The sequence below is a fragment of the Lepisosteus platostomus genome, chromosome 7 (genome assembly GCF_059453375.1).
Source record: "Lepisosteus platostomus isolate fLepPlt1 chromosome 7, fLepPlt1.hap1, whole genome shotgun sequence".
Classification (NCBI taxonomy): Eukaryota; Metazoa; Chordata; class Actinopteri; order Semionotiformes; family Lepisosteidae; genus Lepisosteus; species Lepisosteus platostomus.
The window spans coordinates 40562117-40576443 of NC_142617.1; the positions used below are offsets into that span (position 1 = coordinate 40562117).

At 41.7% G+C, this 14327-nt stretch overlaps 1 protein-coding gene across 1 annotated transcript; it reads left to right on the forward strand.

Moving 5' to 3' along the window:
• The first annotated feature begins 6543 nt into the window (after window positions 1–6543).
• LOC148658759 (pepsin A-like) lies at window positions 6544–14010 on the forward strand. The gene is made up of 9 exons (XM_088640338.1): window positions 6544–6692; window positions 9284–9437; window positions 10252–10369; window positions 10490–10608; window positions 10968–11164; window positions 11940–12056; window positions 12597–12741; window positions 13079–13177; window positions 13672–14010. The coding sequence occupies exons 1-9, from the start codon at window positions 6634–6636 to the stop codon at window positions 13807–13809; spliced, it is 1146 nt and encodes a 381-aa protein (XP_088496464.1). The 5' UTR covers window positions 6544–6633; the 3' UTR covers window positions 13810–14010.
• Window positions 14011–14327: the final 317 nt, after the last annotated feature.

A 14327-nucleotide genomic window follows, 5' to 3' on the forward strand; every position in this document is an offset into this window, starting at 1 on the left:
GGTTTGTGTTATTTTTTACATTGCACACTGGACAGAGCAGCAGAAGCTTACAGGCTTCCAAATTTCAAAGATGCAGCCCTGCAGCTTTAGTATACCAGGAGCACAGAGTATAAGGGGGACTGTAATTTTTCATGACAGAACTCTTCAATGGTTTTATATTCGAACTTTGCCATTTGGAACCAAATTTAGCCAATGAGCCAACAAGCACCAGTTGTGCCTTAGTCTGTCATTCGAAGCAGTATACTACTGTACATTGTTTTAGCATGTGAAAAATTCTCCTCTCAAGCAGAATCCTCTGATGCATTTTCTTTTATTGAACTACCACAACTAATCAATCAGCTTTGTGCATTAAACCATGGGAAAGTTACAAACAAGAAGGGTCTTTAGCCCAACTATCCTATTTGGTAGTTTGTAACTCAATGATCCCAGGACCTCCTCCAGCTGTTTCCTGTAAGAAACCAGGGCATCTGCTTCAACCACATGGCTGGGTAGCTTGTTCCAGACCCCACACACCTTCGTGTTGTGCAGTGCGTCCTGTCCTGATCCAAAGATCACATCCAGCCATTTCTTGGGAGAAGCCAAGGCGTCGGCTTCAACAACATGGCTGGTCAGATTCCCACAACCCTTTGCTTAAAGAAGAGCCTCCTGTTCTGAGTTTTAAATGACTTCCATACAGTTGTCATTCATGTTCACTGTTTGTATTTATGTTTGTGTTGATTAAGAAGTAACCCATTTGGTCAAACTATGAGGATAATAATACTTGGAATGAAGGAACACTTGAAGTACAGTAAGTTAAATGAAAAAATCCTTAACATTATAAAAGAAACATTCATTAATAAACTTTATAAGATAGACTTAGGATCTAATTCCTAGGCAAATGCAGTTCTGATCTTTGTCCAAGTGTTGCTAGAGTCCTGCCTTTATTTACCTCAAGAGCTCTGCAAGAGCCATAGCAATAGCAAATCTACAGTATATTGTTTTACCTAGGAACCCCCGTCTCTGATATTCATAATCTTGAGCCATCTTCTAAAAATGCATGGGGCCTAGCCCGTCCCAGGCCCTCCCGCAAGCTCAAAAATTGTGGTTTTCACCTTTTTTCTTTCTCCATTGAAGACTGTGGGATTCACATTAAATGTTACAGGACATTTCTAAAACTGAGAACTACTGGTCAACATTTTCCATTTTCCATTACCTACTTGAATATTCTAAAGCCAACAAAGTGAAACATAAATCAGAACATTTCAATATTGAAAAGGGATTGTGCTATACTGAATGTTACTGAACTATGTACAAAAATTAAGATTTTAATAATGATGTAAAGAAAGAAACACAATTTGTAAAGTTGGTAAAACTGGTAAATTGTCATGAAATAATTACCAGGTTTTCTTGATATTCAGAAAATTAATATCTTGCAGGTGATTTTATGAGCTTTTATGAGAGAGGTGAACAAGATGACTCACTTGGCTAATGGATCAGACACCAGCAGGCTCACTAGAGTATAGCCTGTTAATGAATCAAAAGGGAACAGTTCTACAGTATATATATACTGTAGTGATCTTCCTAGGAGGCTGAGTTAAATGTTAATCCCTACCTACGTAAAACTTAGTATAATAAAATTATTGCTTTTCTATAAAATTATATTTGTGTTTTCAAAGAATAAGCCAGGAGTCCCTGTGAGGCTTTTCTGACATTTAATAAAACTACCCATGTCTCAGCGCACAACAGTTTCTTGACTTTATCTGCAGCATATGTAATGAGTGCTCTGAGGTGTTTATCTTCATCATAGGAATTCCGGATAAAACTGACAGAAGAATTAGGGCTTTAAGGGCGAGCTTTGCCCTGCAAATAGGTGGCATATCCACATATAGAGCTGCTGACATCTTGAACAAACTATCCAGCCATGTTATTAAACCTGATTTTCCTGGGTTATGTGAAGAAATGGCTCAAGTGGGAATTTTGAGTCAATAAACTACTAGCAGCAACTCAAGGAAGATGGACAATATTCCTTCCCCCCATTCCCTTTCCTTTCCTAGAGCCTTTGCTGTGTCCATGAAGGGAGAAGTGGGTGAACTCCCTGTGGAATATTCAGGTGTTTCATGAGCAATTGTCATCTGCAGCTTGATGAAAAGCTGTCATTTCTGTCGTGTTTTCCTGCACAGCCTTCTGTTGAGTTAATTCACTTATATAAGTCTGAGAGAGGATTAGGTGAAAGAAGAGGGCTCCTTCTTGCATGGGGATTTATAATTACATTATCCCTTTACTTTTCTTAGCAATAACCAATAGATCAGCCTACGTCATGGGCAAAGTATGCACGTCAATGGCCATTGCAGTTTGCAATGTTATTTCATAAACATAGCTATATTTTGTGAATCTGTTTTTTTATTTTATCTCTGCTTTATTCACTATGCCCCCAAGCTAAGGAGCTCTCTCAGGTGCCTAAAAACGTCCTCAGAAACTACTGCAACAAGGGAATTTGCCTTTGCCAAAAGTATCAGACTTTGCTTTTCTGTAACAACTACAGTACTTGCAAGCCGTGAATCTGGAAATGCATACATTCTTATCTGACCTGATAAGACATTTTAGGTACTGCTGTGTTCATTCTTAACCAATATTAACTCTCTGCTGTAGTTAATTCAACAACAAACTCTAGAAAGAATAGTAATACTTAACTAAATAGTTTTTAGTTTAATGTTTTTAGTTTAACCTAATATATGAAGGAATGAATGTCTGTGCACTGAAATCAAGTGGTAACATAATTAAGGGCTCTGTATTTCAGAATTTCAGAAGTTTTAATACAAATCCAATATTTGTTACATATTAGATTTCCCTCTGTCTCTATTTATGATTTAACTCTCAGCATTACGTCATCTGGGTTGTGTTCTAGTATGATTAAATTACTAGATAAAGGAAGTGACTCTACCACGTGCTCAAGCATATTTTCAGGAATGAACGATGAGTACAAAATTACATTAAAACAATTAAAAGTCAAAACCTCCCCTGTCCCAAAGTCTCTCTCAAATTGCTGTTTTTAATTAAATCCAGTTGTTTTACCTGAGGGGTAGAAAGACATACAGTATTTCTTCCAGAGCTTGCACCAATCTGACACCAAGAAACCACACGGTCAGCATAAGTGTCACTAATATTAATGTAACAGCAACAGCACACAGTAATTTAACTCCCTGAATTAGTCAAGGTCTAAGGTGTAAAATTTATTATGAAGATGTTAGATTAGGAGGTTGTATCAGCTTCTGCAAAGGAATAATGATCTGCAAAGGAACAAGGGGTGGTTAAGTCAACACAGAAAAGTAGCATGAATGAGTAAAACTTGGAAAGAGGAAACCCAATTGACTTATTAAAAAGAAGCTCAAGAAGAGGTTGAATTACGTATAATTTTGCACTTCCGGTCTCTTATATATAAAAACTTGCCTGCTGAGCTCCTGTTAGCAAATGTTTTCTCTTACCCCTCTGACCCATCTCCACTTTCCCAGCTGCTTCCATAGCTCATTCTTCACAAATGAGGGGAGTCTTGACAAATCTGACTTCACAGCCAGATAAGTGAACACCAAACACCAAAATATTAAGTACACAATCCCTTTATATTCATCGACCTGTTTCATCGTGCTTACAATTTGATTGAACTGCTGATTCGTTTTTTGGACTTTATCAAATGTAATCCTTTCGGTAACCAGATGAGTCAATGGATAGAACGGTTGGTGATGGCAACCAGAATATTTACACAGTAGGTCATTTACCAAGCAAGTCAAGTGAAATACCTTGCCCAGTAGCTCAACAGCAGCCTGTATCCATGACCTGCCAGTAGAGTAGAGTCCAGAGCCTGCTCCACTTCCACTGCTCCACAGCTGAAAATATATTGTTAAGTTAGTGTACAGTATAGCACTGTTCTCCCCACAAGTAAAAAGAAACTGGGCAACAATCATTTTAACTATCCTTTCTTGATTTGTCCTCTCCACAAAGGTATTTATGGTTAAAAGATGTGATTTACTGCATCACTGAACTGAAATTAGAAGCAAGGATGGAAGCAAAGAAATATTTATTGAGGACTGCAAAGCGAAAAAGAGTACTCAGTGAACACAGCACTTATAGTCTACTCTGCCCTGTCTCCATCCTGATGTATTATTCTCATTGTCTCTCAAAGCAGTCTGATGACTAAAGTAGTGACTGGGGACATCTATTCATGTGTGGATAAGACAGTCCTTAATTATGGCAAAGGAAAATGATTTGACTTTGCACAGTTGGATTTGTATGCTTCATATCAACGGCACATTTGAAATAAATAATCAAGCACGACTCTAGCGGTCACATTGTTTGTTAAATCCACAAAGCCTGGTTTGCTTTCTTTGCTGTTATCAGTTTGATAGTTGCTGACCAAGGGCAAGACATTTTATTAAGATCTTCGTTCTTTGGCAAAGGAGAAAAGGGTGTCCTTGTGTGAAAAGACTCACATTATCTTGTATTCCCAGTAATATCTAGTGCTGCATTTGTTTGATGTACTGTACGTTCCACGAACCAATAACGTGATTTACATTTTATCACTTGACAAAAAATATTGAATAAAGATTAATGCCATATTTCATTTTAAAAAATGCCCTGTGATTTTTTATTCTGCATATGTATCATTGTTTCAAGTCAGACATTGCTAAAGGGTTTTGTATATTGTTGTACTTAACAAAAGAACCTCCATATTGATCATTTTAAAAGAAGGAACAAGTAATAGGTTTATTCCATGCTGAAAAGAGAAGAAAGAAAACACAACGTTTGGCCATGGAGCCTACACCTGAAGAAGGCTTCACGGCCAAAACGTTATGTTTTCTTTCTTCTCTTTTCAGCATGGAATAAACCTATTGGTTGTTGCTTTACAGTCTACACATGCTGACACAGCTACCCACCTGAACTACAGTGTTTAAAAAGAAGTGCTACTCACATATAAACATATGGCTGGTAATGCTTTTAAAGGACTCAGAATCAGAGACAGAGACACACAAAATAATTATCCAGAAACCAGACCTGTAAGGCAGACAGGTTTTAACTTGGATTGTTATCTCTCATCCTAGCGTTAATCCCGCATCAGCAGGGTCCACTTGTCAGCACGCCCGTCTCCATTTGGTGGTTTGAACCAAATCTTTGAGCTGACGTTGCCATTAAATGCTACCGAGAATACTCCAACCGGCACGTCACACCGCCTGTCGTCGGAGTAATGTAGCCAATTCATAGAGGGGGATTATTAGGAGGCATGGGAAATTTGGCCAGGACGCCGGGGTTACTCTTTTCCCCTACTCTTTTCGAGATTTTTAATGACCACAGAGTCAGGACCTCAGTTTTACGTCTCATCCGAAAGACGGCGCTTGTTTACAGTATAGTGTCCCCATCACTATACTGGGGCATTAGGACCCACACAGACCACAAGGTGAGCGCCCCCTGCTGGCCCCACTAACACCTCTTCCAGCAGCAACCTTAGTTTTTCCCAGGAGGTCTCTCATCCAGGTACTGACCAGGCTCACACCTGCTTAGCTTCAGTGGGTTGCCAATTGTACAGTAAGTTGCAGGGTGACATGGCCGCCGGCCCATTTAAATTGGATTGTTATCAACACTCTTTTTTCCAAAAGAAAACACAACACATCATTATATTGTAACGCATACGGCCTCCATTGCTTGCGAGAGCTGGCTTACCAGAGCGGTGACATCACCGGCCTTCCCTGTGAATAGCAGGGACCGCAGCCAACAGGCTGAAGGGAGATCTCTCTTTAGCTCAAGAGGCTGGGTCCCTGTTGAGTGACGTTGGAGGCCCGGGTTCGAGTCCCTGACGGTGGGGGGCCGACCTGATGCGGCAGTGGTGAGGGTGCCCACGTAAATCACAAAGTGTTACATTGGTGTTAGCAGCGGGGTGGGATAGCCCTTTGCTGAGGACGGTGAGTTAAGCGGGCGAGAGTATAATGCATACGGCCTCCATTGCTTGCGAGAGCTGGCTTACCAGAGCGGTGACGAAACCGCCCTTCCCTGTGGATAATAGGGACTGCAGCCAACAGGCTGAGGGGAGATTTCCCTTTGGCTCAAGAGGCTGGGTCCCTGTTGAGTGACACTGGAGGCCCGGGTTCGAGTCCCCGACGTTGGGGGGCTGACCTGATGCGGCAGCGGTGAGGGTGCCCATGTGAACCCCGAAGCGTTACAATATGATAGAAATGGATATTAAACAGCAAAAATGAAATATACTTAATTTATGTGGCATTTATGTGGTAGATAATTTTATTTTGGTGTGTCTTTGCCTTGTTGGTACTAAAATGTGCCCATTCCAGGGCTGCAGTTATCCATTATCATACTAACCTGAGTGTTTTGAGGGAGTTCTCAAACATTCAATGACACAGGACACGTGGCTCGACTGAGCACCTATTGTTCCAGACGTTCATTTGTACACATTCACAGTTACATTGAGAAAGGACACACCTCTTTATTATTCCACTGCTTATCGCATGACCTGAAGGCTTGTTGGGTTTTCTTATCGTGGTAAAGTAATGGAGGGTCCTATTGTGACCCACAGGTATAAAAGGGTCTGTCTCACCCCAGCAGGACACTCTCAGCCTTGAAGTCCAGCGGGAGACTGTTCTGAACTGCAGCACCATGATGAAGTGGGCTGTTGTCCTCTGTGCCCTGGTGGCTCTCTCCGAGTGTATGCACAAGTGAGTTCCTCTTGTCTATTTCATACTGTACCTTACAGCAAAAATTACAATGGGATTCAAAAGATTTCCACTGCAGAATGCTTATTCTTTCTTAATGTGTCTTTTTGCCAGGTCCTCTTAACATTCTTCTTTCATTTGCCTTGCGCCATCTCTGTGCCCTCTCATCACACACCACTGTATGCTTCATGCTCTTAAAGAATCGATGCAGGTGCTTCTGCCATGACCTTCCAAGGAGGCTGAGTGAAATATTAATTTCTACCTGTGTAACTAAGACAGATACCTGAGGTTTTTGCACTTGTAAGATCAAAATGTTCAAGTGTTTTTGTTTTGGTGAGTTGGTCTTTATTAGCTGCAATTTTATAAAAAAAGATACAATAAGAACAACGTTTCTACGTTTCCAGCCAAAGGTCCCAACGCAAATGTGACTCATCAAGTGGAAGATGGATGAGCAAACAGGAAAAAAAATCCCTAATAAAAGTTTATAGTGGTATACTATAGCAAGATGTCAGTGTAGGGAAAACCGGCTCAGGGACGCCAAATATGTAATGTTAGTGGCTCTCTGAAGGCACCAGTTCTGTAGGGTTTGGGCATTTACTGAGACAATTATTAATTGTAGCAGTAAATCACAAAGTTGATTCTTTTGATGGCTTTAGAATCCAACCATGCGACATAACTCAAACAACGCTCACACACAGGTACTAATACACGAGGATACATTTATTAATACATAGAATATGCATAAAAACTTAACATATCTTATCGAGAGGGTTATCAGAATACAAAAGATATATATTCAGTCAGTTACAAAGAGTTACATATATCAAGAGGACATACGTTCAGTATATCATTCATTAAGACCGTTTCATAAATGAACTTGGTTATAACTTCTACATTAGATACTCAAACGAGTACATAACTCTTAGGAATTAAATTGATATCAACTGGTTTGGATAACAATTGAATTCTCGAGCTGTAATGCATTGAAGTTGAATACTCATCCAATCTTTGGGGATTCAGATCTCCTGCGGGCACAAAGAAACAGTTGCAGGCTGTTGCTGTCCAATCCGCGCTCTCTGGCTCGGTGCCAGGCTGTGCTGTGCGGCTTGCGACGGTGTGCTGCTGATGCTCACTGGCCTGCTAGTTAAGTTTGTGCACAGGAGAAAAGATGACTGTGGGTCCCAGCAAGTCAGGAAGATGACCGGTTCGTTCCTGATGAAGAGCTAGTTCTGAATAGCGATTCAGCTGTCCACAGTTCCGACCTGTTCAAGAGGCCTGCTGCTGGTTACTCTCTGGCAACCTCCACTCTAGACTCTTAGAACAAAGGAAAGTTCTGGCACTCAGACACACTGGCCGTTCCGTGGTTGTCCGGGCTGAGTCTCAGGATGGTCAGGAGGCGCGCTGCGAGGATGTCCTGCATTTGGGAGCCTTCTGCTCCTGGGCCGTCCTGCCCTGGAATTCTCCTTTGAATTCCCTTTAGAACAGTCCACAGAATCCTCTCCAGAATCTTACTGAATCTTGTTGAATCTCACAGGCTCTCTGTGTTGCCTGTTTTTACCTGGAGGAATTTCAGCTCATTGATTGGCTGAAAGTTCCATGGGCATCAGAGACCCACGTGGGTTTCTCGGCCCTACCAGTCCCTGATTGGTTGATCAAGGTGAGATATGAGTCACTTACTCCTGACACTTTGTAATGCAGTCCAGATGTCCATCTGGCACTCCCTAGACAGATAGGCGCCAATGGATGACCATTGATCATGATAGCCAGGCTTAGCTAAGTGCATCCCCCTTTGGGAGCTGTCTTTTATCAAAGGAACCCTAAATCAGCCTGCATGGTTTCTCTGTGGCTGCACCACAGAGATGAACAGAGAAATGAGGCCTCATTTGGGAAGGCTCAGAACACTTAATTCTTTCTTATTAATAAGCCTCGCCGCTACATCAGTAAAGTATTGGAAAGAGCGTGACAAACTATGAGGTATTGGAAACCTTAATGCAAACTTCTTGAAACCATGGGATGGCAAAGGCAAAGCATTTTATAGTGGGAAGGGGGAAACCATGAGACAACTTTCAAATTTACGTGCAAATTCATCACAGCTGGATTTGAAGAACTACTTACAGATGTCGTCAGAACAGATACTTGGCAATAGTGAACAGACGAATCTCATGGGAGAATGTCTGGATACAGCCTGCAGTTAGCACGGAAGCTCAGTTCGTTAGCACACGACACACAGAAGCCAAGTTATTGGCTTCAGCTTTGCACTTTCATTATGTAGCACAAACATACTGTAAATTCTGCCTGGACTTCTGTTTTATCTTAAGCATACCGATGGGTTGTGCCCTGCCAGAAAAGTACTCAGTGTAAATTTCATTGTGTAAATTAATTGGTACTGTGGTGCCAACACAGACCTAGAACTATTGCTCTTAAGGGCTGCATTGTGAGTCTAACCTAAGCTAACCTGGTTTTAGAGTCACATGTCCGAGTCTTGTTAAGGTCTCGTTCCAGTCACTTGAATGTGGAAGTCTCACGGTCTGTGTATCCTACAGAGTGCAAGATAGGAAAACTCTGGCTAACTTGTCTATATTCTCTGGTTCCAGAATCTCATTGATTAAAGGGAAGACAGCTAGGGAGGCTCTGGAAGAGAGAGGCTTGTGGGAGGAGTACAGGAAGAGACACCCCTACAACCCAATCATCAAATTTGACCCCATTGCTGCCGCAGCTTCAAATGAGCCCTTGACTAATGACGCTGACGTAAGCATTATCTCTCCTGTGTACCTGAGTATATACAGTACTGTACTATTAACAGAGAATGTTTCTGACAAACTTATTTCCTGTTCTGACATTTTCTACAGATTTTAAGAAGTGACAGAATAATATGGCAAATGACCTTAAAAAGGATTATTTTTTAAATCAGAGTAAACGTCTGTTGTGATGTACAGTATATATTTATTTGCTTAGCAGATGCTCTTACCCAGGGTGTATACACGATAGATACATTAAATTTACTTTAGGTAACTAGCAATCCTTTGCATACAACAAGATAACTACAAAGCTATGAAGACCATAATGGTCATAATGTACTGTACACTTTAACTGGGTTTCTTCCATTGTTAACAGTATTGGAAACAATGAGATACACTCTATCAATATTGAAGAGTCCAGAAAAAAATATGATTTAAAATTGGGTGGGGTATGATGTGTTAAATGCAACAAACAAACCAGTAAAAAATTATTACAGTTCTGATTATTTTCGTATAACAAGATAGTAACTATTATATTACTGTATAACAGTTAATGTATAATGTGTTATACTTTAACTGTGATGAAAATAATACGTTATGGCTTGCTGTGTTGTTTAACTAATTTTGAAATATATTCAACTGCGAGTCTGTGCCAGTAGTTAACCAGAATGAAGTCTGCAATGTTGCTGTCAGTAAAGCGTCTTGGATTGTTAGTGGACACACATTTGCTGCAGAGGCTTGCGTCTGCTTTCCTTTTCTTTGGTTGCCAAAGCCCAGAACATCCCCATCGTCCACTCACGCTCCGTTACTGTTTCCCACCACAGCTGGCCTATTATGGAGTCATCTCCATTGGAACTCCCCCCCAGTCCTTCAAGGTGGTCTTCGACACCGGATCCTCCAACCTGTGGGTCCCCTCTGTCTACTGCAACAGCGCCGCCTGCGGTGAGTCTGTAAAGCACATTGCCTGAGCCTGCCACATGTTCATGGAACTGGGGTGTCAGCAATGCAACAGTGCGCCAAGCAAAGCCATGTATTTGACTGTTCCTTAAATTCTGTTTTTAGGCAACCACAAAAGATTCAACCCCAGCCAGTCCTCCACCTACCAGTCCACTTCCCAGACCCTCAGCATCCAGTACGGAACGGGCAGCATGACTGGAATCCTGGGATACGACACTGTCACCGTGAGTGTGGAAGCACCATAACTTTAAATGTAGGGTTGTTAGTCTGTGCTGGAATGGAGTATGAAACCAGCAACAATAACGACAATAGGGCTGAAACTAATGTCAGCATGAGACCGAGTGGATAATGTAAATACCATGCACTTAATTTAGGTTTCCATACAAGTCTGACTTAAAATGAAGTGAAAGAAACCTTTAAAAATCTATATCTAGAATCTAGAAATAAATTATTGTTAAGGATATGTAAGATGATCATGGGTATGGCAAGACCCTATAAGAAACATTTCCTTATCATTTTATGAGGACATGCTGGTGTCCTTGGTACAGTAGGTAATAAGACTTCTTGATTTTCTTCTACAAAGGTTGCTGGGATTGTGGACACCAACCAGATCTTTGGTCTGAGTGAGACAGAAGCCAATTTCATGTACTACATGGAGGCTGATGGCATCCTGGGCTTGGCCTTCCCCTCCATTGCTGCCTCTGGGGCCACCCCTGTCTTTGACAACATGATGAGCGAGGGTCTGGTGTCCCAGGACATCTTCTCCTTCTACCTGAGCCGGTGAGGAATCCCAGTCATTGTGTTGCCAGGAATTTCTACAGAGTACAAGGGGAAAGAGAGACTGGCATCCAGACTATCTGCATTGGCACTAATATGTGTCTCTGGATACTTCCTGGCTTTGTAAAGCAAGGCATGATCTGTGATCTGGATTTAAAAACCATAATTGACTTTGCTAGCCACACCAGTCCCCTGGTAGAGTAAACTATTAATGGATACTAATTAATTCTTAATGTTATTTTGCAGTATGATTGTTACGGATGTCGGAAGAGCAACCTGTGGAATGGCAGGAGAGCAAAAAAGACCCAATGTGTATCGGCGAAATTGGGATTAACCCAGGCTCAGGAGATCAGACGATGCTGGGAAAAAAGCTTTGCTCTCAGGCTGTGGAGGAGACGACCTGGTGCTAGACGGGTCTCAAGACATCCGAACCCTCAGGCTGAGCCCCGGTTAATCCCCATTTCGCCGCTATCCATAGGGTCTTTTTTGCTCTCCTGCCATTTCACGGCATGCCCTTCCGACATCCTCAACAATGATATTGAACAGATACAGTATTTTTAAGATAATATGAAGCTAGACCAAATCGAGTATGGTGATATACAGAGTGACTCAGTTAACACTTACCACCTGCTTCACAATACAAACATCTCCAGGACACGGCAGCCTGAAACTGCTATGCACATGTGCTATGGTTAGTCCATGTTAAATCAATTACATGTGCTGTACAATATATGGAATTAGCATGCCTGAGGAGCTCTTTTGTCCTGTCTTTCTCCAGCAACGGCCAGACTGGCAGTATTCTGACTCTCGGTGGAGTTGACCAATCCTACTACAACGGCCAGATTAACTGGATCCCTCTTTCCTCTGAGAGCTACTGGCAGATCACCATGGATCAGTAAGCACAACTTGTCTTCTTTTGAGTTTATCATTCTCTCTACTGATTCAGACAAAACCAGCCCGTGCAGTGGCACACTCATAAATTCACCTCCCCTGTGCTGTCAGCAAGTATTGAACACACCAGGACATGCTTCTGAATTTTGAAGGAGCTTCATTCCATTGTAGCAACTTTTCAGACTAATACTTGTTTTTTTTGTTTTGGCGCAATCTGTAGCCAAGTGTAAGTGTTCAAAATCCTGAAGGGCACTCACCCAGTCAAATCAGGGTGTTTTTCAAGATGAGTAGAACAAGATCTCTGTGAGATACATGAGGAAATTAATCTTAGGATGATTGAGGACATAAAACAAGGCGATTACAGGAGTCTCTGACAGACTCCCTTGTCACTCTGATAAACTCTCTGGGATCCTTTCAGAAACAGACCTGATGAAAGTTTTAAGTCATTCAGCTGTTATCTAAAACTCAAGCAATCTGGACTTTCTCCTGTTTCTGACTGTTCTTATGGTCTATGTCTGATGCCAATGTCTGTGATGACTTGCAGGGTTACCATCAATGGCAATACTGTGGCCTGTGCTGGTGGCTGCCAGGCTATTGTGGACAGTGGCACCTCTCTGGTTGTTGGTCCAACTAACGACATCAGCAACATCAACGCCTGGGTTGGAGCCTCTCAGAACCAGTATGGAGAAGTAAGACCCAGTTGACTCCAACTTTGTTTTTCTCCTTTCACCAGCATGCAGTATTCCAGAAGTACTCACAGTTTAAAGCATGAGATCGTCATTCCACCTCTGTTTGTAGGTGGCCTAATTAGGCCTAATCCTGATCATTAGTTGAGTTTAACACCTTTCAAAGGTCTTTACTGGTTGATTATTTAAAAAGTCACTAAAACCCTGGTGAATTCTTGACAGGACTTGTGCACCTGGGGTTGAGACACTTCTAATTCACAGCAAATTGCTTTTGTGTGTCTGATGGTGGGGCTGCTTTTTGGCGTTTGGCGGGATTGAGTCTGGATTTTTGTTTTTCCAGGCTGTTGTGAGCTGTTCCAACATTGGAAGCATGCCCAAGGTGACCTTCACCATCAATGGATATGACTTCACCCTGCCCGCCTCTGCCTATGTTTTCCAGGTTCGTAAGTGTTTGATTTGAATGATCCCATATCTAACATATATTACTACATATTGTAACTCCACTGAAATACATGTGAGTCTCATACAAATATAACAAATAATACAATAATACAATACAACTGCAATACAATACCATAATACAAAACAAGTTTTGAGAAACATCACTCAATTAGGGGTCTTCCAGTACCATAAAGGATGCCATCGATTACCAGTTCTGATCACTTTGTTAGATTTAATTTTGCTCTGAAAGGAAAAGGCACCTCCCCAGGTCTGGATAGAAAAAGTTAGAATAAAAAGTGTCAACATTGTGCTTTTTACACTAAAGCTCCGTACTTAAAAAATGTAGCCTTTGTTGCACGTTGAATGACCTTGCCTTTGTAGTGGCAGACCAAGTCAATTTACAATCAATTACAGTGCCAAGGTATTTCCCACCACCCTTTGTGTAAAGACCTCCTTCAAGCCATGACCTCTGTCTTTGTTCTCTCCCTTCAGAGAAGCAGCGGCTGCTCTACCGGATTTGGCAATGGTGGAAACGACCAGCTGTGGATCCTGGGTGATGTGTTCATGAGGGAGTACTACTCCGTCTTTGACAGGGCCAACAACAGAGTGGGTCTGGCCCAGGCTGTCTAGTCTGGCCATGCTGCAGCATGTCCGCTCTCCAACACTCGCAGTGAGCAGCAATGAGGCTGCTGTAGAGCCCAGCCTTGGGTCAAACACCGTCAGAAAAGCTCCCTATTTGTTAATACTGTATGTATAGGATGAGACAACTTAAATGCATCTTTATTTGTAATCATAAAACTGCAAAATATAAACTGATTCTAGCAATAAAAAGTGTCTCAGTTTCTTTTTTCCCTTGGGCAGACCTCAGGAACAATTCACTTTCCTTTCTTCAGGGTTGTGCCCAGGCTGATAAACCCCAGTGCTCAGAAAGCAAAAGTGTGATGCTGTTTCACCTCGAGTGCATTGTGTTGGCTGCAAGAATTAAACACACAAATTGAATGTACAGTAGCTCAAAAATTGGACTATATAAAACAGACTCTTTCTTTTACCAGTGAGACCAGGGGGTTTCTGGGGTTGGGTGAAAGCCCATGAGGCAGTTGGGTTTGGCTTGGTAATAATAAATAAATAATTTATTTAATTTGTTGAGT

Coding starts and splice junctions, on each gene's coding strand:
- LOC148658759 (XM_088640338.1), top strand. CDS start 6,634: ATGATGAAGTGGGCTGTTGTCCTCTGTGCCCTGGTGGCTCTCTCCGAG. Junction 9,438..10,251: donor CCTTGACTAATGACGCTGAC/GTAAGCATTATC, acceptor TTCCCACCACAG/CTGGCCTATTATGGAGTCAT. Junction 10,370..10,489: donor CTGCAACAGCGCCGCCTGCG/GTGAGTCTGTAA, acceptor TTCTGTTTTTAG/GCAACCACAAAAGATTCAAC.